Source organism: Salmo salar, chromosome ssa20, assembly GCF_905237065.1.
Source record: "Salmo salar chromosome ssa20, Ssal_v3.1, whole genome shotgun sequence".
Lineage (NCBI taxonomy): Eukaryota > Metazoa > Chordata > Actinopteri > Salmoniformes > Salmonidae > Salmo > Salmo salar.
The window spans coordinates 64,422,394-64,443,533 of NC_059461.1; the positions used below are offsets into that span (position 1 = coordinate 64,422,394).

General features: G+C 40.3%; 3 protein-coding genes across 6 annotated transcripts; all 3 read right to left on the minus strand.

The window, feature by feature from the left end:
- Nucleotides 1–966: 966 nt before the first annotated feature.
- Nucleotides 967–4,549, minus strand: dynll2a (dynein, light chain, LC8-type 2a). Of its 3 annotated transcripts, none has more exons than XM_014163060.2 (3): nucleotides 4,261–4,549; nucleotides 2,492–2,625; nucleotides 967–2,311 (listed from the first exon to the last, which is right to left on the minus strand). In XM_014163060.2, the coding sequence occupies exons 2-3, from the start codon at nucleotides 2,621–2,623 to the stop codon at nucleotides 2,174–2,176; spliced, it is 270 nt and encodes an 89-aa protein (XP_014018535.1). In that variant the 5' UTR covers nucleotides 2,624–2,625; nucleotides 4,261–4,549; the 3' UTR covers nucleotides 967–2,173. The 3 variants fall into 3 exon arrangements, with proteins under 3 accessions (XP_014018535.1, XP_014018536.1, XP_014018534.1); XM_014163061.2 differs by lacking the exon at nucleotides 4,261–4,549 and adding an exon at nucleotides 3,502–3,619; XM_014163059.2 differs by lacking the exon at nucleotides 4,261–4,549 and adding an exon at nucleotides 3,324–3,519.
- sfrs1 (Splicing factor, arginine/serine-rich 1) lies at nucleotides 4,138–12,295 on the minus strand. Of its 2 annotated transcripts, XR_006760857.1 has the most exons (5): nucleotides 11,882–12,295; nucleotides 11,330–11,517; nucleotides 5,939–6,111; nucleotides 5,002–5,691; nucleotides 4,138–4,552 (listed from the first exon to the last, which is right to left on the minus strand). XR_006760857.1 is itself a non-coding variant. In NM_001173643.1 (4 exons), the coding sequence occupies exons 1-4, from the start codon at nucleotides 12,070–12,072 to the stop codon at nucleotides 5,488–5,490; spliced, it is 756 nt and encodes a 251-aa protein (NP_001167114.1). In that variant the 5' UTR covers nucleotides 12,073–12,236; the 3' UTR covers nucleotides 4,138–5,487. The 2 variants fall into 2 exon arrangements, 1 of the variants encoding a protein (NP_001167114.1); NM_001173643.1 differs by having other exon boundaries at nucleotides 4,138–5,691; nucleotides 11,882–12,236.
- Nucleotides 12,296–14,418: 2,123 nt separating this feature from the next.
- Nucleotides 14,419–20,872, minus strand: LOC100196688 (fructose-bisphosphate aldolase C). The gene is made up of 9 exons (NM_001141710.1): nucleotides 20,825–20,872; nucleotides 17,629–17,765; nucleotides 17,150–17,361; nucleotides 16,675–16,729; nucleotides 16,377–16,537; nucleotides 16,172–16,255; nucleotides 15,901–16,075; nucleotides 15,479–15,678; nucleotides 14,419–15,247 (listed from the first exon to the last, which is right to left on the minus strand). Exons 2-9 carry the CDS (start codon nucleotides 17,738–17,740, stop codon nucleotides 15,161–15,163), a joined length of 1,086 nt encoding a protein of 361 aa, NP_001135182.1. The 5' UTR covers nucleotides 17,741–17,765; nucleotides 20,825–20,872; the 3' UTR covers nucleotides 14,419–15,160.
- Between the last annotated feature and the right edge of the window lie 268 nt (nucleotides 20,873–21,140).

A 21,140-nucleotide genomic window follows, 5' to 3' on the forward strand; every position in this document is an offset into this window, starting at 1 on the left:
ATCCAGAGCGAGTTACAGTAGTGAATGCATACATTTCATTAAAAAAAAATCCATACTGGTCCCCCGTGGGAATCGAACCCACAACCCTGGCGTTGCAAACACCATGCTCTGCCAACTGAGCCACACTGTACAACCACAGGCTATTGAATCTGGTGCAACCCACTGCAATGTACTGTATCTCATCCATCATCTAGCTCTTTTGTCATTCAAGCCTTGGATAGATTAGCAGTGGAAGGAGAGATCCTTACTGAATGCTTCCCTCACTTGGCTGTCAAGCAACAGACCACACATTCAGAGGCGCAGTGAACAGGAGTGGAGAATGGTTACCATGCTGAGAATCAAAAGGCACGTTGTTTATATAATAACCACATGCGTGTCTATAACTCTACTGTAAAAACCGAGAACATTGATTCAGTCAGTGTATGTTTCCCTGTGAAGCCTAGGGTAGTATTTGTGGTCCGATCACATCCACTGGCCACGGTCTGTCCCCACAAATCATTTATCAGTCACTTGTCCTTCACTTTGTCTTCTGTAGTCTTGGTTCCAATTGACCTCTAGGGAGAAAAAATGTCTTCTGAACTAGGAAGGGTAACATACTGCTAATTGGTTACATCAATATTTTCCCCTAATCAATATTACTTCTGTTGCTGAAATCAACTACACTACTCAGGTTGTCGCGTAGTGTTTGCACTCGAGTACTAAAAAGATCCCAAGCAGCACATACTGTATATAACGTGCCGCCTCCGAGGTTAATTAATTTGCCAGCCAATATCTGTATGGATCTGTCCCTACACGGCTACACCTCCAAACAGGAACAACCTTACTGAAATCTTAATGGCCAATTGGCCAAATAATGTGTGGTGTGCTCCACCCACTGTAACAGTCCATGGTTTTGAAACAATGGCTACACATTTTACTGCATTGTTAAAGACATGGTTAAGTAATCACAAAACTATTGAAAGTGAACAGGATACAATGAAACTTTTAATCATTGACTTGATTATACATTGACTAACTTAAAGTTTCCAAGTTTACTGGACACCTTTAAAAGGGACACTTCAGCATTTTGGTAATGAGGCCCTTTGGCTACTTGCCAGGAGTCAATTAACTTTGATCCGTTAGCGCAATGACTGGAAGTCTATGGTTATCTACTAGCAACTTCGAGTCAGTACACCAACGCTAGTTAGCATTAGCTCATGAAACTACCTCCAACTTCCTTCACACTGGACAGACAAAAATTGTATAAAGTTAATCTGACTCTGGGAAAGTAGATCTAGGGCCTCATTGCTGAAATATCCCTTTAGTGAAGTGCAATTGATTTCAGGTGCCCATGAACTGAGAATACGAGGTACGTCTGTGCAAATCATACAGCAATTTGCATCAAACTATAAACAGAAAAATCCAACATAGCAAATACAGTAAAAAAACCCACTGAAGATTAATATTTCCTTACAATATGAAAGTCTACAAAAGGACCTGAAAGCCAACATTCAGTCCTTTGTTACACAGCCAGAATAGGTTCAAGTGTGGATGGTGTCAACCGTCTGCAAATGGAACTTCCAAGCCTCTAAAGAAGTTAGCATAGGAACTCTACTAGCTTGGAATACAAATAGCAATAGAAAAATGCCAAATGAGACATTCCAGCTCATGAAATAAGATTATGGGATCGATAACAGCAGTTGCAAATCTGGGACGACATGTCCAAATACACTGCGCTAGGCTCACTTGTACCTCTGGCAATATACAGGCATTACAAACTGCTGTAGAAGGTCAACATCTGGAGCAACTAAGCACATTTAAAATGACAGCACAGAAGTCACTGAAAACCAAACAGCTCTGGGGAAAGCAGATGCACAACTACAATCTCTAGCTTTCCTTTATTATACAATCAAAGGCCACTGTTAAAGCAGTTACAAATTAAGTATAACAAAATGTAGCATTAACGAAAATCTCTTCCAGTTGCATTTTATGGAAACTAGTGAAAAGTAATATTTTTACTATAACATATACACATTAAATATGGTACATTTTAGTCCATGCAGTTGCGCACAGCCAGTTGTGTATCATGGTATGTTTTCATTTAAATATTTGAAGTGTATGGGAAGTTGTGACATCAGCCACCAGTGCATTACAGTCCATGTTGGGAAGAGAAGCACTCCAGGCCTCAGAGAACTCAGCCAGACTTGAAGAGGAGGATGGCCACCTGCCCTAAGTAGAAGTAGATGAAATGCTTTGTCTCATGAGTGACGTAGCTGCCGAAGTTCCTTCCAACAATGCAATGCCATGTAGGGTTATACTTCTTGTCAAATTCCTATAGGGATTTAAAATGCAGGGCTTTAGTAATCAATGACTGTATGAGGAAGAAAATGACCTCATGGCATGCACATCTTGCAGCCTGGTCATCGTATTTAAACAGCTTGCACCATGGAAGACTTCACTCTAATTGGAATACATAGGCCAAAGGCCTGCCACTACAGTATTCACATCTCACCTTCTTTATGTAGGCTGCAATGTCCTTTTCTATATTGTACTTCTCCATGGCCTGGGTAGCACAGTCCACTGCATCCTGCTGCATGTCCTCAGACATGTCAGCGTTCTTGATTACTGCCTTCCTGTCAGTCATGCCTGCAAACAAGGACAAAAAAGAAAGAAACAAGTCTAAACTAACGCAATTACAGATAGAAAATGACAAGTCTAGTGAGGTGATAAAGCCGGAATTCACAGGTAACACGTGCGGCTATGACTGGCTTACCCAGTCTTCACCGTATGGTGCAGTTTACGATGAAAATCAAAGGATAAACCAATCAGGTGCAGAAATATGATACAATGTTGCAATCAACGCGGTTCTCAGTGTTTCCGAATGTACTGGGATAATACCTGGGCTGTATTTCGGCACCAGATTACGTTGAGTGACTACGACCCTGTGCTGGTTAGGTACAATACGAATAGGTTACTTAGAAACTCGATACAGGTAGGATTAAAAACCACATGGCGACATTACATTTATAAAATTATAAATCTGTCCCCTGAAATGCACAATTCTAGTCTAGTTCAAACATCAATATACATTGACTACTAGTTTAATTTCTACATATAATTCCTTTAAAATTATGGATGATTTAACAGGTCCGAGGGTGATCGGATTCGTGCCAATAGCCTGCAGGTGGTAGTGATTGCGCATTAGTTATTTTTTCGATTTAAATTCACAATAGAAAGTAGGCTACCTTGTACGAGAAACTTCGCTTCAATTAGACAACCTGAATCACCACCATCCATGCAAGTCAAGTGTGAGTGCGTGCAGGCTACTAAACATTGTCGCTCACCTTATTTAGGAGATGCTGATACTATCCCTTTCGTAATCAAGTAATTCCCCTTAGTGGATATCAAGCTTTGCTTACTTGCTGGATCGTGCTGCGACAAATTATTTTATAAGATTTACTCAAAGCAAATATGTGGAGAAACTGCCCTCGTAAAATACCTCCCCCGCCCTACACAACTTACCCTGCCATTGGCTGAGCTGCCACCTCTTCTTGTGTTTTGAGCATTTTCTAGCAGCTCCTCTCTGCCAGCATCTTATTTCATCCCACAATGCATCGTTAACAATACATGGTGAAGTAAGTAGAGAAGGCCTCCTGGCATACTCAGCTGTACGGAGTATTTATTATGCTCGATCTGTTACTTTATTTATATCAGCAACAATGAATGTATGAGTGAGATTATATAGGCGGATATTAATTTAATAGAAATATAATCCATGTTTTTACTGGACTTTATATTGTCTGTGTGAGATGTATAAACACATCTGATTGGAGTGACATTTCCTCACTACCGCATACAACTCAAACACGCTGTTATCACTTATTTGAGTTTATATTCAGTTATTTCCTGATTAAACCTAGTCCTGGACTAAAACATACAGTAAATAAGGAATCTCCATTGAAATAGTTTAGTCCAGGACTAAAATTAATCTGTCCGGGAAACCGCCCCATGGTGTAAAATGTAATACATTGGAGTAGATGGTTTACTGGGTTTTCAATTAGGTCTACGAATAAGCATTTATCTTCTCTTATTACATCATAGGGGCATGAAGATCAGCTTTAACATTCATTCAAAAGAAAAAAAACTAAAAACCAGGTATGTCTTTTCAGGATTTTATTGAAAATGCTAAACTGAAAGAGTAAAGTAAATTTAAGTAATAAAGACAGACTAACTATACTAAATATAATCCCCAACCATCCCACATTTTAATGCCTTATTTACCAGACTCCTTGCATCCTTTGATCCAACTTCCTGGTCCTCAGTTTCCTTTTCTTACTCCAAAAACGTAAATAATCCTTATCCTTTGACTCTGCGCATATTTACCGCTCAAAAATTGAAATAAACTGGGCCATTCAAAAAGTTGCATCTAGGATTCCTTAATTAGTTCAATTGATTTGATTCCTGGAAAATGGATCCCGTTCCATGCATCCATTCTTGCCTATCCCTTCCCTAAACGCTCCTCTGATCCGGCTCCAAGGATTGGGATCCACTGAGCCACTCCTCCAATCAAAACCTTGAAATACCAGGAAAAAAATCAGAGGGAAACCATTAGAATCATGTCTGATTTGGGCCCAGCCCACTTCTTAAATTGTGCACTCATGACATGTCACTTCTAATGATCAATTAAAAAAATGTCTGAGCACCAAAAGCATGAAATTCAATTTAAAATATATTTCTCAATGTTTGAGCTGAAACAAGCCCAGAGCCCCTGTCAAATTAAACCAGCATCTATAAAATAAAAGATAATGGGTTCTTATGTAACATTAAAGTTGAAAAGGTACACCTAAGGACATTTGTCCTGGCACAAAACCTAATACATGCACTGTTTATCAGTGCTTAAAAAGGTTGCCAAACAATAAGTATATATATGATATAGAAAACTGTGCTACATTCAAGAGACAATCATGCATCTTGTAGCAACCATTTTATCGATAGATGCAAATAATCAATACTAAAGCATACCATTGCCTCGACCTGACTCCTCCTAAGATGTCCTATCCTGATCAAACAAATGAAATGTGCTCCACAACTTTTATTCCAAATCACTCTTTAATCCTTATCTTCAGATGTCTAAAGGAAGACACAAGGGTAAAACAGTTTAGCAATGAGACTCCCGCCATCCCATGAAAAAGTTAATCTCAATTTTCCAACACTTACAAAAACATTGATCTCATTAAAAAGAACAATCGGGTTTCAAGTGTTGCAAAAATTGAGGACAGACAATAGGTAAATCAAAATGAATTGAAAGGGATCAAAACAAAAGGACTAAAGTAGGGAGGGTCAGGGGAGGGTTTACACCTACATACCAAGACCTTCCACTAGGACATCAGGAGATGCTATGCAAAAATTCAAATCTATAGCTGACTTCTGGAAAAACTCAAAAGGGGGTAAAAACAAGTGGAAAGGGGAACTGTTTACAGGGGATCCACCAAAAGGGCAACACAGAGTTTAGGAACGGGAGCGAGAGCGGCTATGGCGAGGAGAGTAGCGAGGAGATCCTCTGCCACCACGGGTACCACCACCGCGAGAGTTGCTGCGGCTGCGACTGGCTGCACTGCGGCTCCTGCTTCGACTGCGGCTCCTGGAACGTGATCTTCCATAGCTCGGGCTGCGGGGACCATCTACTTTCACGCGAACGTAAGCGGTCTCTCCCTGGTAGACACACACAAAAAGAACTGGACGTTGAAACGAAAAGCATTTCCACCTCAAACGGTTCCTTCCATTGCATCAAAACAAGCCTTCAGTTCTTGAAAGGCTGCACAAGTAGTCACTGGATTGAAAGTGGGGAAAGGTTGAGGGGAAAGATTCAAGTGTTAGTCACTTTAGTTATCTTTAACAAAAATAGAATCATATCCTTACAATGAAATCCATGAACAACCAATCAAACCTGAAAGCATACCTCATGTGATCGGAATTTGGTGTTATCCAGCTTTCGAACGGCATAGGTCATGTCTTCTTTGCGTACAAACTCCACAACTCCAGTTCCATCTCTGAAAACATCAGCATAACATACATCCCCAGCCTCACGCATGTGATCCTTGAGGTCCTGCCAGCTGCCACTCTGGGGTAGCCCTTTGGAGAGAAGAGCATATCAATTAGATATGTTTTACTCAAAGTGATAACTTTCAACACTTTGCTCAATAGATCTGTGGCATAGCAGTATAATTCAGAATCTGCACAGAGAATAACTAAACCAGGCTGGTTCTACCCCACCAGAAACAATGAACTAATGTTGAAGACATGGATATGAAATAACTATCAATATTTAGTGGACCAAAAGACCACCGCTTCCGTCTGGTGAAAAAGTAACTAGCCAATCAGCGGGTAGCCTCTGCCGAGTACCCAAAAACCAGATGTTCCAGCGATACTCCATCTTAACTCCTCCTCCACATTTACTGGATTGGTTGAACAGTGCAGAAGAGGACTGCCCAACAGTTTATTTTCCTTCTTGTCAAGACCCGAGGTGCATTCAGTTCACTATGACATTTGATATATTCTTGAACTAAGTTACTTTCACTGGGTATGGCGAGTATATAAAGGGCAGTGGCCATGTTGACATCGTTCCCCAACCCCTCCCAGTTTTTCAACTGGTCGTACTGAATGCAGCCCAGTATGTAGGGGACCTAGTTTCGGGCGATTATTTTACACCTGCTATGTTAACACAGAGAGTCCATTTGTTAGTGAAATACAGAAGACCACCAGCAGTGTTGTTGAAATATTAAAAACTGGTTAGTTACCGTTTGTACAGTAGGTCAACGTGGTGGCATGCAGTGCAACAATTGTATATAAACTAGAGGTCGACCGATTAATCGGCATGCCGATTAATTAGGGCCGATTTCAAGTGTTCATAACAATCGGTAACTGGCATTTGATGCAGATTATGGCCGATTACATTGCAATCCACAAGGAGACTGCGTGGCAGGCTGACCACCTGTTACGTGAGTGCAGCAAGGAGCCAAGGTAAGTTGCTTGCTAGCATTAAACTTATCTTATAAAAAAACTATCTTAACATAATCACTAGTTAACTACACATGGTTGATGATATTACTAGTTTAAAAACTAGCTTGTCCTGCGTTGCATATAATCAACGCGGTGCCTGTTAAGTTATCGTCGAATCACAGCTTACGTCGCCAAACGGGTGGTGTTTTAACAAAAGCTCATTCGCGTCAGGGTATATGCAGCAGTTTAGACCACCTGGCTCGTTGCGAACTGTGTGAAGACCATTTCTTCCTAACAAAGACCGTAATTAATTTGCCATAATTTTACATATCATTGAAGGTTGTGCAATGTAACAGCAATATTTAGACTTAGGGTTGCCACCTGTTGGATAAAATACAGAACGGTTCCGTATTTCACTGAGAATAAACATTTTGTTTTCAAAATTATAGTTTCCGGATTTGACCATATTAATGACCTAAGGCTCGTATTTCTGTGTGTTTATTATATTATAATTAAGTCTATGATTTGATATAGCAGCCTGACTGGTGGTAGGCAGCAGCAGGCTCGTAAGTATTCAATCAAACAGCACTTTCCTGCATTCGCCAGCAGCTCTTCGCAATGCTTGAAGCACAGCGCTGTTTATGACTTCAAGCTTATCAACTCCCGAGATTAGGCTGGCTATACTTATAGTGCCTATAAGAACATCCAATAGTCAAAGGTATATGAAATACTAATGATATAGAGAGAAATAGTCCTATAATAACTACAACCTAAAACTTCTTAATTCTTAACTGGGAATATTGAAGACTCATGTTAAAAAGGAACCACCAGCTTTCATATGTTCTCATGTTCTGAGCAAGGAACTTAAACGTTAGCTTTTTTACATGGCACATATTGCACTTTTACTTTCTTCTCCAACACTTTGTTTTTGCATTATTTAAACCAAATTGAACATGTTTCATTATTTATTTGAGGCTAAATTGATTTGATTGATGTATTATATTAAGTTAAGCGTTCATTCAGTATTGTGGCAATTGTCATTACTACACGTGTGTGTGTATATATATATATATATATACACACACACACACACACACAAAAAAGCAGATTAAATCGGTATCAACGTTAAAATCATAATCAGTTGACCGCTAATAAACCCAACTCACATTACACAAGGGTGTTAAGAGTCCATTGTTTGTTGCGTCACCCATGCGAGAATTCTACAAAAAAACAGAGGTGATCAAATAAATATTCACTAAACGTCAGTGGTCATCAAATGAATAAATCATTTGAAAACCTGAACGTGGAAGTTAACCATGTCCCCCAAAAAATAATCACAATACTGTAAGTTGTGATATTTACATGATATGAGCCCAAATGTAAAGTAAGTACCATGCTTAGAATGTCCAATTCTGTGGGACAGCATTTTTTATGAAACCTGCAAAATTGGTGTTTATATTTGCAATGAGTATTCCTCACTCTACCAGAGTAAGATCGGTGTGACATTGTATTGCAAACAAGTATGGGAAAGTCCTGAGGGTGTTTCACGGTCATCAGACATCCTTGGACTGAAATAAAGGTACATCTTCCTTCCCCTCCTATGTTCCAGAATACCCTGACTAGATGTAAATCTGGGACACTCAAATTAGTATATGTTACATTTGATACCGTTACATAAGACGGGTAGTTTAAAATTAATGGGTTTAACATGCTATGCTGTCATTTTCTTCCGTACATAGGAATTAGCATATTAAGTAACGTAAACTCACTCACTTTTGTACATCGCCTTGGTCCGTACAACTGACCTTATTTTAGCGCCCCAAATTCGTAATACTTCCAGATCAACTGTAATGTCAATACCATTGTAAAGCACAATTTCTCCCCTTTCCAACAAAATCAATGACATGACCTCCACGCTGCCCGTTTCCGCATGATTCAAGAAAGCAATGAGCTCTGTCGGGTCTTTTATTTTTTAAATGGCGGGTGGGTAAGCGAAACTAATGCGTGATAGTGAGGAGATGTGTGGGAAAACAGCTTTTTTTCCACTCGATCTGTCCAACTTATCACCTCTAAAATGTAAATAAAAAACACTATAAAGAGTTTATATAATGTCATTATACCTATTTGAAGGTTTGTGTTGAATTTGAATAGGGTTTTTAGGGCGGTGCTAAAGTGATCTTCAGAAGTAAACAGCGGCTTTGAGAGTCATGATCTCTTGCAGTGATGACGCAAAAAATGACTAGGTATCCCCGTCACTGTCCATTTCTTGTTTTTAAACGATGAGAAAGTGCTACACCTAGCGGAGAGAGATTGTAAGACAGATATAGTTGCTTTATCCTGTTGGGGCTCGGGGGCAGTATTGAGACATTTTGAAAAAAATATGTGCCCATTTTTAACTGCCTCCTACACCAACTCAGAAGCTAGGATATGGATATTATTAACACATTCGGATAGAAAACACTCTGAATTTTCTAAAACAGTTTGAATGGTGTCTGTAAGTATAACAAAACTCATATTGCAGGCAAAAACCTGTGAAAAATAGATCCCAAAAAAATGTGAATTTTGTGACTGTACTATTTAGTGTCATTGTTTTATAGATACCATAGTGAGAAAGGATTCATTTCGCAACACCTACGGCTTCCACTAGATGTCAACGATCTTTATAAAGTTGTTTGAAGCGTCTATGATAAACAGAGAGCAAATTAGAATCCAAGGAAGTTGACATGTCATCACTTCATTTTTTTGCGCCTGCGCATAAATCTGTCATCATTGTTTATCTAGACATAGGATAGGTTGTGTGAAAATATTACTGATGTTTAACGTTAAAAATGGACCAAAAGATTAATGCTAAACAACATTTGACATGTTTGAACGAACATAAATAGATTATTTACTAGGTTTTTTTAGCTTTTCGGCGTGATTTTACACTCCCCCCACCACGTTTTGTGGGAGCATAATGAACGCTAAGTACTTGGTGTTATTTGGACATAAATTATGAACTTTGTCAAAAGAAACCACATTTGTTCCGGACCTGGGATGCCTTCCGGACCTGGGATGCCTGCCTTCTGATGGAGATAATCAAAGGTAAGGGGATATTTACAATGTTATTATCGATTTTAGATGATGCTAACTGTATAGCATAGCTTATTGTTCTTAGCATAACACCCCGTTTATTGCAAAATGTGATTTCCCAGTAAAGTTATTTTGAGATCTGGCCATTCGGTAGCAATTACGAGATGATAATATATTATTCTTTGAATGACAATATTATAATTTACCAATGTTTTCGAATAGTAATTTTGTTATGTTCACCGGAAGCATTTCAGAGAAGAAAAAAATCTGAATTTCACGCTACTGTAAAATGCTGTTTTTGGATATAAATATGAACTAGATGGAACAAAAAATGCATGTATTGTATAACATAATGTCCTAGGAGTGTCATCTGATGGAGATTGACAAAGGTTAGTACATAATTCTAGCTGGTTTCTGCTTTTGGTGACGCCTGACCTTGAATTGAAAATGGATGTTTGTACTTTTGTGGCTATGTACTGTCCTAACATAATCTAACTTTATGCTTTTGCCGTAAAGCCTCTTTGAAAATCGAACAATGTGGTTAGATTAAGGAGATGTTTATCTTTTAAATTGTGTAAAATAGTTGATTGTTTGAGAAATTGAAATTATTAGATTTTTGATGTTTTGAATTTCCAGCCTTGTTAGCAATCCCGACTCGGGGTTCATTGCTAACCTGTAGCCCCAACAGGTTATGCATCCTGTACGTTACCGCATGACACGATGTAACGGATTTCTCCAATACTATAGAGCCATTACCATGTCATCAACGCTTGAATAGAAACGTAGTTCACACCCCAGATTTTGAAGTCAACACAGTCGCTGCAGTCCCATTAGTTTTCTTTTCAGACTCGTTTGAATGTCGCGGTTGGAATGGGGTGAGTTTACGTTAGCCCATTTGCATAACGTCAAAAGTAAATTGTTACAAACTGTTTTTCATAAAGCAAAGATTTGTTAATATGACAACCCTACCGTAAAACTACTAGTCTTAAGTTATTGTAATTATGTATGCGTTACTGCCTCATTTGCATAATCCGTTTATTTGAATACATTTCGCTTTTATTTGAATCTACTCTGTCCTACATCAGTCCTGAAAATGTCATTAGAATATGACAACCCCATCTTGAGATATTGGACAGAACGTGTTGAAATTAAGACTCCAGACAAATTATTTGGTAACATCATTGACCAGTGGCGACCCTTTTCGATCACTTGAAAATGATATCTCAGCAATGGTAAGTCCCCAACACCCTAGTAACTAGGGCCTAGTTACACAACTCACCTGAGACAATGACCCTATACTCGGAGCGTCTGGATGGCGGCCCGTATCTGCCTCTAGGGGCGCCACCAACCCCCCCACCACCAAAGCCGCCTCTCCCCCCACCCCTGCCGCTCCGAGGGAATTCAACTCGCAGCCGATAACCGTCGTAATCATAACCGTCTCGTCCGTAAACTGCATCGTCGGCATCCCTGAAAAAGTGATAATAGAAAATGTTAAACAATCGTCCACACAACACCCTGTGACGTGCCTCATTAGCCGGCTAAACTCAACAATTTACGATAACTCGTGGCGTTTAGTGGGCTGGTTACAAACAAAGACACCTTCACAATGTGCCACTGCAGAAAGGGAAGAAACTAGCGATCAAGCCAATTAACGTTATTCTTAAAACGAAAATAGTTAGTTACGTTAACGTTAGTTACATGCGCAAACTAAGTCGATTCACAACGACGTCGCATGAGCATAGATGTTCAAGTTACAGTATAGTAACGTCAGCTGGCTAACTAGTAATGTTAGAGCAGTGCACGAGTTGCTAACAAACTAGCCTTTAGCTACCTGGGATCTTCAAATTCGATAAAGGCAAAGGGAGGCCCCCCTCTCCGATTTTTCAAGTCGATGTCGCGAATAGCTCCGTATTTGTAAAACACGTCCTCGACATCTTTGGTGCGAATATCAGGGGGTAGATTTCCGACGTAAATACGACAATCGTTATTTCCTGCAGGGCCTCGCACAACGCCTCCCGACATAGTAGCTACCGTTCGCTAGTTTATTTTAGCGTTAGGTTGAAATAAAAAGCGAGTTCTCAAAACGGTATTCAAGTAGATCACAACCGATTAGAAAACCATATGAGTATAGTACATAAACACGAAAAAAGGTATCAATCGCGCTTAAAGTTGTCTACTAGCTAGCTACACTTCTCCCGGTGCAGAACCGCGCTTTTTCGCGACGGCATTCATGAATACCGGAAATGTGCCCAGTAGAGAACTCTAGAAATGCCTACCTCCGCCAAACAAAATAGTCCACAGTAGTACAGGGCTCATCTGTAAAAGAGACCTGGGTGTCAGTATGCCTCCCTGATAGAATATTACATCAATAAACACAGTAGTACAGGGCTCATCTGTAAAAGAGACCTGGGTGTCAGTATGCCTCCCTGATAGAATATTGCATCAATAAACACAGTAGTACAGGGCTCATCTGTAAAAGAGACCTGGGTGTCAGTATGCCTCCCTGATAGAATATTACATCAATAAACACAGTAGTACAGGGCTCATCTGTAAAAGAGACCTGGGTGCCAGTATGCCTCCCTGATAGAATATTACATCAATAAACACAGTAGTACAGGGCTCATCTGTAAAAGAGACCTGGGTGTCAGTATGCCTCCCTGATAGAATATTACATCAATAAACACAGTAGTACAGGGCTCATCTGTAAAAGAGACCTGGGTGTCAGTATGCCTCCCTGATAGAATATTACATCAATAAACACAGTAGTACAGGGCTCATCTGTAAAAGAGATCTGGGTATCAGTATGCCTCCCCGATAGAATATTACATCAATAAACACAGGTGTGTGATATTGGTATAATTACGCAAATCATTTCAGCTAAGGTTTTCAGGTGAGCAGATTATTCGATTATAATAGTTTGGCCTTTATCGTCTTGCAATTTTAAATCGCCATAATTTATCAATTTGCTCTTCTGAGTAGTGGCCAGAAACCTATTATTATAGCCTGGCCTACACCAATAATATTGAATTTACAAAGTATATACACACATACATTGATTATGAATGAGGACCTTCTTGGAGCCTAATGTTTCACGCTTGGTCCGTGCGGTGCGCTTAATTTTCTGTGCAGTGTGAACACTCCAAAGGAAGTCAGACCCCTCAAGGGCCCCCAAAGCGAAACGAATTGAGAGTTTGCTTGAATTCCGCGGTTGGGTTCCAATTTTTTTAGGGCAATGTGAACGCAAAGCTCCTTAGGTTCGTTTGTCATTATTCCCGTACCACACACTAGACTACTGCAACAGTTTCCCTTGCCCTAAACACTCACATTGGTGCCACAAGAGAGATGATGAATGAGTTTTTAGTTCATATTATTTGTTTGCAATATGTGATCTATAGGCTAAGAGAGCTTAATCAATTGTTTATTGATTGTGGGGTTTGAATAGTGTGAGAAAACAATCTATTTGGTGAGAATCACAATGTTGGGTACAAAATCTATTCTAGCTCTTAAAGGGGCAGTAGCCTACATTGGTTGTACAATTCTCAATTACAGCATTATTTATTCTGCAGTTATTCTGTTGCTATTTATTCTGTTAGCAATAAAATGTACATGTTAATAGTATATTCTGATTACAATTATTATGTCAGATATTTTAATGAAATGCAATCTATTAGCTTCCAAAATGTAAGTAGGTATATCTAGCTGTCCGATAACACATTCTGATTTAATGGCTTGTCCTGCACTTTGTAAAAACCCAGAGTGCATGTTGGAAAAAGATTTTGGTTCCTTTCTAAACATAGCAATGTGAATGCAAGGAGGACTCAGTCCACAAAATAGGTGAAGTGAACTGACAAAATAGTTTAGTTCTCATTCAGAGGCATGGGCAGTGTGAATACAAAAATAAATTAGTTCTTTAGCTTTTTTTGTTCACTTTAAAGGGGACTGAGATTGGTTCTTTTTAAAGAGGACTATGTGAAAACACCCTAATATATCATCATCAACTACTCTTAAGCCAGTAGATGGTGCCATGGACCATGGTATGGGAAAGCAAATCAGATGACAAGCTACAAATAGTCTACTCGTTTATGGGTGATGATAAATTAACTAAGAATATGTTCCAGCTAAGAATTCTGTTAAAATCAAGAACTGTATAACATTCTCAGAGATTGACTCTACTGTAGAAAATAATGTAAAAATCATGCAATGTGTAGGTAGGCCTACTCTTTGGTGCAGTTACATTTTTTGGGGGGTGAGTAGGCCTAGTCTCTCATGGACAGACTATGGATCATGAGCATCTGACTAAATTATGGGATATTTTAATTCTGGTTTAACCAAGATTAATTTATGAGAAATTAAACCAGAATTCCCAGATTGTTTCAACTCAACACAATTTATTGTTATTACTTTTACACTACATCCGTTGCATAGAGAACAATACTTAGCTAAGTCACAAAAATAACATTTTTCCACCAACACTATTTACTATAAGTCCAGCTGTCCATTAGTTCATCCAAAACCACATCTTTGGAACTTTCTGCCTCTATGCTAGAACACACATTCAATTTCTACAAAATAGTATCTTCACACAGCTATTTTGTTTAGACGCACACATCCCATCATGAATCCAGAATTTGGAATGGCAATATGGTCTCTTCAAAAAAGCTAGAGTTCTCCATTCTTGTCACACACAATAGGCCAACACCACGTACCCTATCTAATGCTTAGTGCAGCAGTTTGGAAAGTGGCTTTACATGGCAAAAGTTGATTATGGATCTTATCAAAATAAATAATGAAACAACCAAACATCAGTTAGGTTTCATTTTGCTACTACCACAAGAACATGTTGTCATCTCAAAGGTTACAATAATATTGTTGAAAGTGTCTAATCAAAGGCCATCTGTCAATGACTCATTTCATTAGACCCTTACATCTAGTGTCTCCACCAATGTGCAACATTTTTTAATAACAAGTGTGTACACTCAAGTATCTATATTATAACTCCTAGAATACAGATTGTAGACAGCACATGCCTGCGATTGGCCATTGGTATAGCAGTGACAGTGGACGATGCTATTGGTTAGCTAAAGCTGTAATGTGAGGCATCACTGGCTCTTCAGTATGCATGATTGGCCACATAGATCTGGTCAGATTCACTGTCCCCGCCACCAGTGTACTTCCCCTGACAGGCCAAGCCATTCACCTGATAGTGAGAAAAAGGGGATGGGGGTATGAGGGGCAAACACACAAACACTGTTAGGGGTGAAACTCACATCATGTCAGCTGAATACATAGATCACTTCCTCAGATGACCGTTCCACTCGGAAAATGGTGAAATGCTAAAAAAAAAAGAAATATGTTCCTCAACAACACTAAGTGCTAAAAGATGAAAGCCAGGTTGATCAAGAGGCTGAAAACAAAGTGATGTACATGCCTCTGCTCTCTTGATAAACTGCTCAGTGGCAGCATTCTCATTCTCTTTATGTCCACGCCAGGTTTTGAGTGCGGAGACCTGCAGGGCTCGGCCGTACGAGAAGGTGAGGGCCCAGGGCTTCACCAGGGAGCAGTTGTTGATGGCATTCAGGTGGACAGAGGCCTCCTCTTCACTCTGACCCCCAGAAAGGAACGTCACTCCTGCACACACAGAAAATAAATAGAAATCGCTGTGAGTGAACAGTTAATGGATTTCTATCAGCACCATAAGTGCTTTACAAACTGCCAATAAATGAATATATGTTCATAATGCCAAATCACAGGTATAGTGACTGAGTCTGACACTGGTATTGCATGTACTCTCTTTCTGAGCTTCATTGAGAGTGAGAGGCAATATAACTGGTCAATGGCCTATGACCTTACCCGTGACAGCAGGAGGGACGGTGCGGCGCAAGGCTGTAACCGTTGCCATGGCGACCTCCTCTGCGCTGTATTTGGTGGGGCAGCTGTGGCCAGGAGTGGCCATATTAGGCTTGAGCAGAGTGCCCTCCAGGTATACATGATGGTCAGACATGGCCTTGTACAATGCAGCTAGCACCTGCACAACATGGGGAACACATGGAACGTGATAAACTGGCAATGTTAGAAATACATATTACACACTAACAGGTTAAGAGTTGGGGTAAGGTCCCACCTTCTCTGTGACATACTGACAACGCCTCAGATCATGATCTCCATCAGACAAAATCTCTGGCTCCACAATAGGCACAATCCCATGCTGGGTGAAAGAAAAATGACATCATCCGCATGATTAGAAGGCGTTGCTGATGTTACCTCCTGCAATTATGATATTTCATCATACCTGACATTGTGCCTTTAAACATTTGTGGAGTCCTTACCTGCTGGCAAATGCTTGAATATCGAGCCAGGACATTTGCATTCTCTTCAATGGACAGTTTAGAGGGGGTGGTCTCACTGATCTTGAACACACAGCGCCACTTAGCAAAGTTTGCCCCATCCTTCTTATACTGAATACAGCGTTCTGAGAGCCCATCCAGTCCTTTAGGATGAAAAAGTATTAACAAGGCTGGTAAGGATTGGGATTCACCAATGAGTGGCAGACTACATTTTGTAACTGTCAAATTCAGATAGTTATGATGAACAGATTGACTAGAACCCGAGGGGTCTTAGCCCTACCCTGAGTGGTAGATTCTGCATTTGTTCCTGCCAAGGGGACAACACCCTTGTCAACCTGAAGAAAGAGATAAAGCAGATCAAAAATAAGAATGACAACGGTCCTCCCTCCCCTTCACACTGATCTTCTCCATGTCTTAAAGCCAGCTAATTTTCATCCAGATGGTGTTGATATTAATAGCAGCCATTCTACCCATAGCACTTCCCCATCTGCCCCATCAGGGGTAGAACTCCTGATCCGAGTGTATCTGTGCAATCTTTTGGCCTCCATAATGTTGAAACCTGCTCCCTTCCTGGGACTGTCTGTTGGAGCATATCAAGTAGCCTTATGTTCTACATTCTCATTCCTTCCCTCGATAATGTTATATACAGTAGAAGTAGGGTCAAGAGGTATTCTTGCCCAAGCTAAAGACCATAGGCATAAAACATACTTCAGATATCACCATTGGCCCCTTCGACCGCTTTGTTCGTACAGTACCTTGATTCCCACAGTGATGCCCCTGTCCTTGATCATCTTGACAAAGGGCGTGCCATCGTCAGCGTGCTGGTACAGCGTCTCATGGAAGAAGATGACTCCTCCGATGCAGCTGTTGATGCGGTCGTCAGCCCTGAAGAGGATCTGGCGGTACTGCCGGCGGTTCTCCTCAGTGTTCTCAACCCCTATCTGGTTAAGGCGCTTTGCCATGCTGCCTGTTTCCAGGAACATTAGAAACAAACATGTTCACAGTCTGGCAAACCTACGTTTATAAAAACGGAATAATCTATTGGATACCATCCTGTACCACTGCTTTGTAGAGGGTTCTGGCAAGCACCACTGGAAATTAACATTTGTCTGATTTCTTGAAAGTAGGTCCCACTGTTATTGTTAATACCATACATAAATGTAAATTGTTACGTAATCATTTTCATTCCAACTGTTTTCCAGTGCAGCGAGAACATGCAGAGCTCCCTACTAACCAACAGACTCATCAGCTGCCAGGATGCCCTTCCCTGGAGTGACGATACGAAGGGCAATCTCCTGGAGCTCCTGCTTCTGACCACTGGAGAGGGCTGGGAATTGGTGCGTCATCCTGAGAGATGGTCGATCACACAACCTGCATAGGGATATCAGATTGTGCACATCTTTTCTGGTCTATATTGATCAATATTCACTCAGGGAAATATTTAACTAGAGAAATACATCAACGGTAAGGTCATATCTCTCCCGTCCTCTCAAATCCCAAGGATTTTGGCAAAGTGGTTGTCCTTGTTGGCATATTGTCAGCTGGGATTAGGGATGTGTGGACCTCTGTGCTGACTATGCAGCCCACCAAACAAGGGGCCAGGCAAGTCTTTAGGTCCGGAAGGATTTACATTTTCTCTGTTGGGGTCTCGTAAACAACCAAAAATAGCTATTTGATAAGAAAAAGTCAAGGTCTACACAGGCTGTATCACAACCGGCCGTGATTAGGAGTCCCATATGGCGGTGCACAATTGGCCCAGCATCGTTGGGTTTGGCTGATATTGTAAATAAGAATTTGTTTTTAACTGACTTGCCTAGTTAAATAAAGGTTAAATAAAATTTTAAACATATAAGAATGGCTTGATGCCAATGATGACAACCAATGGAGAAATCTGTCCAGCTTCTTTGTCTGAAATAGATACCCCAACACATTTCCCTCATCGATTGTTGCTTGCTTGTTTTCAATCTCTTCAAGCAATTTCATCCCCCAAAATGTATTCCTCTCAACTCCCTCTCTCTTTCCCACACTCTAAAGTACAGCTAAGAGGCACAGTCAGAGCTGAAAACTTTCTCAGCCAACAACTCAGTAATCCAGACAACCTTCGACATGTTGTCACTGTTGAGGTTGGCACTACTGACAAATATCCCAGGAGGCACAAGAAAGATGAGGGAATTTTGTCAGTCCAAACCAGAGAGCTTTTTCAGAAATATTACCCTGGTTCTGTGTAGCTGTAGTAGCAATATCAAATTGGCAAGTGAAATAAAAAATGATGATGTAGTAATACATACAGTTGAAGTTGGAAGTTTACATACACTTGGAGTCATTAAAACTCATTTTTCAACCACTCCACAAATGTTTTGTTAACAAACTATAGTTTTGGCAAGTCAGTTAGGACATCTACTTTGTGCATGTCACAAGTAATTTTTCCAACAATTGTTTATAGACACATTATTTCACTTATAATTCACTGTATCACAATTCCAGTGGGTCAGAAGTTTACATACACTAAGTTGACTGTGCCTTTAAACAGCATGGAAATTTCCAGAAAATTATGTCATGGCTTTAGAAGCTACTGATAGGCTAATTGACATCATTTGAGTCAATTGGAGGTGTACCTGTGGATGTATTTCAAGGCCTACCTTCAAACTCAGTGCCTCCTTGCTTGACATTATGGGAAAATCAAAAGAAATCAGCCAAGACCTCAGAAAAAAAATTGTAGACCTCCACAAGTCTGGTTCATCCTGAAGAGCAAATTCCAAACACCTGAAGGTACCACGTTCATCTGTACAAAGAATAGTAGGCAAGTATAAACACCATGGGACCACGCAGCCATCATACCGCTCAGGAAGGAGACGCGTTCTGTCTCCTAGAGATTAACGTACTTTGGTGCGAAAAGTGCAAATCAATCCCAGAACAACAGCAAAGGACCTTGTGAAGATGCTGGAGGAAACGGGTACAAAAGTATCTATATCCACAGTAAAACGAGACCTATTTTGACATAACCTGAGAGGCCGCTCAGCAAGGAAGTAACCACTGCTCCAAAACCGCCATAAAAAGCCAGACTACGGTTTGCAACTACACATGGGGGCAAAGATTGTACTTTTTGTAGAAATGTCCTCTGGTCTGATGAAACAAAAATAGAACTGCTTGGCCATAATCACCATCGTTATGTTTGGAGGAAAAAGGCGGAGGCTTGCAAGCCAAAGAACACCATCCCAACTGTGAAGCATGGGGGTGGCAGCGTCATGTTGTGGGGATGCTTTGCTGCAGGAGGGACTGGTGCACTTCACAAAATAGATGGCATCATGAGGGAGGAAAATTATGTGGCTATATTGAAGAAACATCTCAAGACATCAGTCAGGAAGTTAAAGCTTGGTCGCAAATGGGTCTTCCAAATGGACAATGACCCCAAGCATACTTCCAAAGTTGTGGCAAAATGGCTTAAGGACAACAAAGTCAAGGTATTGGAGTGGCCATCACAAAGCCCTGACCTCAAACCTATAGAACATTTGTGGACAGAACTGAAAAAACGCTTGTGAGCAAGGAGCCCTACAAACCTGACTCAGTTACACCAGATCTGTCAGGAGGAATGGGCCAAAATTCACCCAACTTCTTGTGGGAAGCTTATGGAAGGCTACCCACAACGTTTGATCCAAGTAAAACAATTTAAAGGCAATGCTACCAAAAACTAATTGAGTGTACGTAAACTTCTGACCCACTGGGAATGTGAAAGAAATAAAAGCTGAAAGAAATCATTCTCTCTACTATTATTCTGACATTTCACATTCTTAAAATAAAGTGGTGATCCTAACTGACCTAAGACAGGACATTTTTACTCTGATTAAATGTCAGGAATTGTGAAAAACTGAGTTTAAATGTATTTGGCTAAGGTGTATATAAACTTCCAACTTCAACTGTATCATTCACATAGAGGCTATATATTTCTACTGTATGAGTACTGTTTATTGAAAGCAGAAGGCCACTAATCACACTTCCCACTTGCTGATGCAGCAGCGCTGACGACAGTGATCTGTGGGGTAGTACAATGCACTTGTTGATTCGTACATTCATATCACATCCCTTGATAGTGGGTATGGCAAATCACCATGTCAACACAGACCCTCAGCTTTTGCACTCCACTGTCTGCAATAACCGAGGAAAAATACGGCAATAGCCGGTAAAAATGTTTATCTACCATGCATTGACTTATCATGTAACTCCAATCCACTCCATTAAATTGGTTTAGTAAATTAAAAAATATTTTGTTTTCCAAATAAAACATAAAAATCATTAATTTAATAGCATCATCAGCATATCTGGGTCCCACTCATTACATATAGTTGAACATTTCTAAATATCATATTATCTATCATGTTTGCTAAAGCTTGCTGAAATGAAAAGTGAATGTCAAGAAAACTTGAGAACCTTACCTGACAGGATGCTAATTCAGAATTCACTTGTTCACTGAAGAAGTGATGGCCACTGCAATATCTGACAGACTGCTGCTCCCTTGTATCCCACTCAATACCTCTAGGGCGGGGCTTAACGATGGGGTGGGGCTTGTTGATGGATAATAAATAAATATGGACGAATGCATTCAACCAGAGGAGGCTGGTGGGAGGAGCTATAGGAGAACAGGCTCATTGTAATGGCTGGAATGGTATCAATGGAACGGACTCAAACACGTTGTTTCCATATGTTTGATGTGTTTGGTACCATTCCATTGATTCCATTCCAGTCATTACA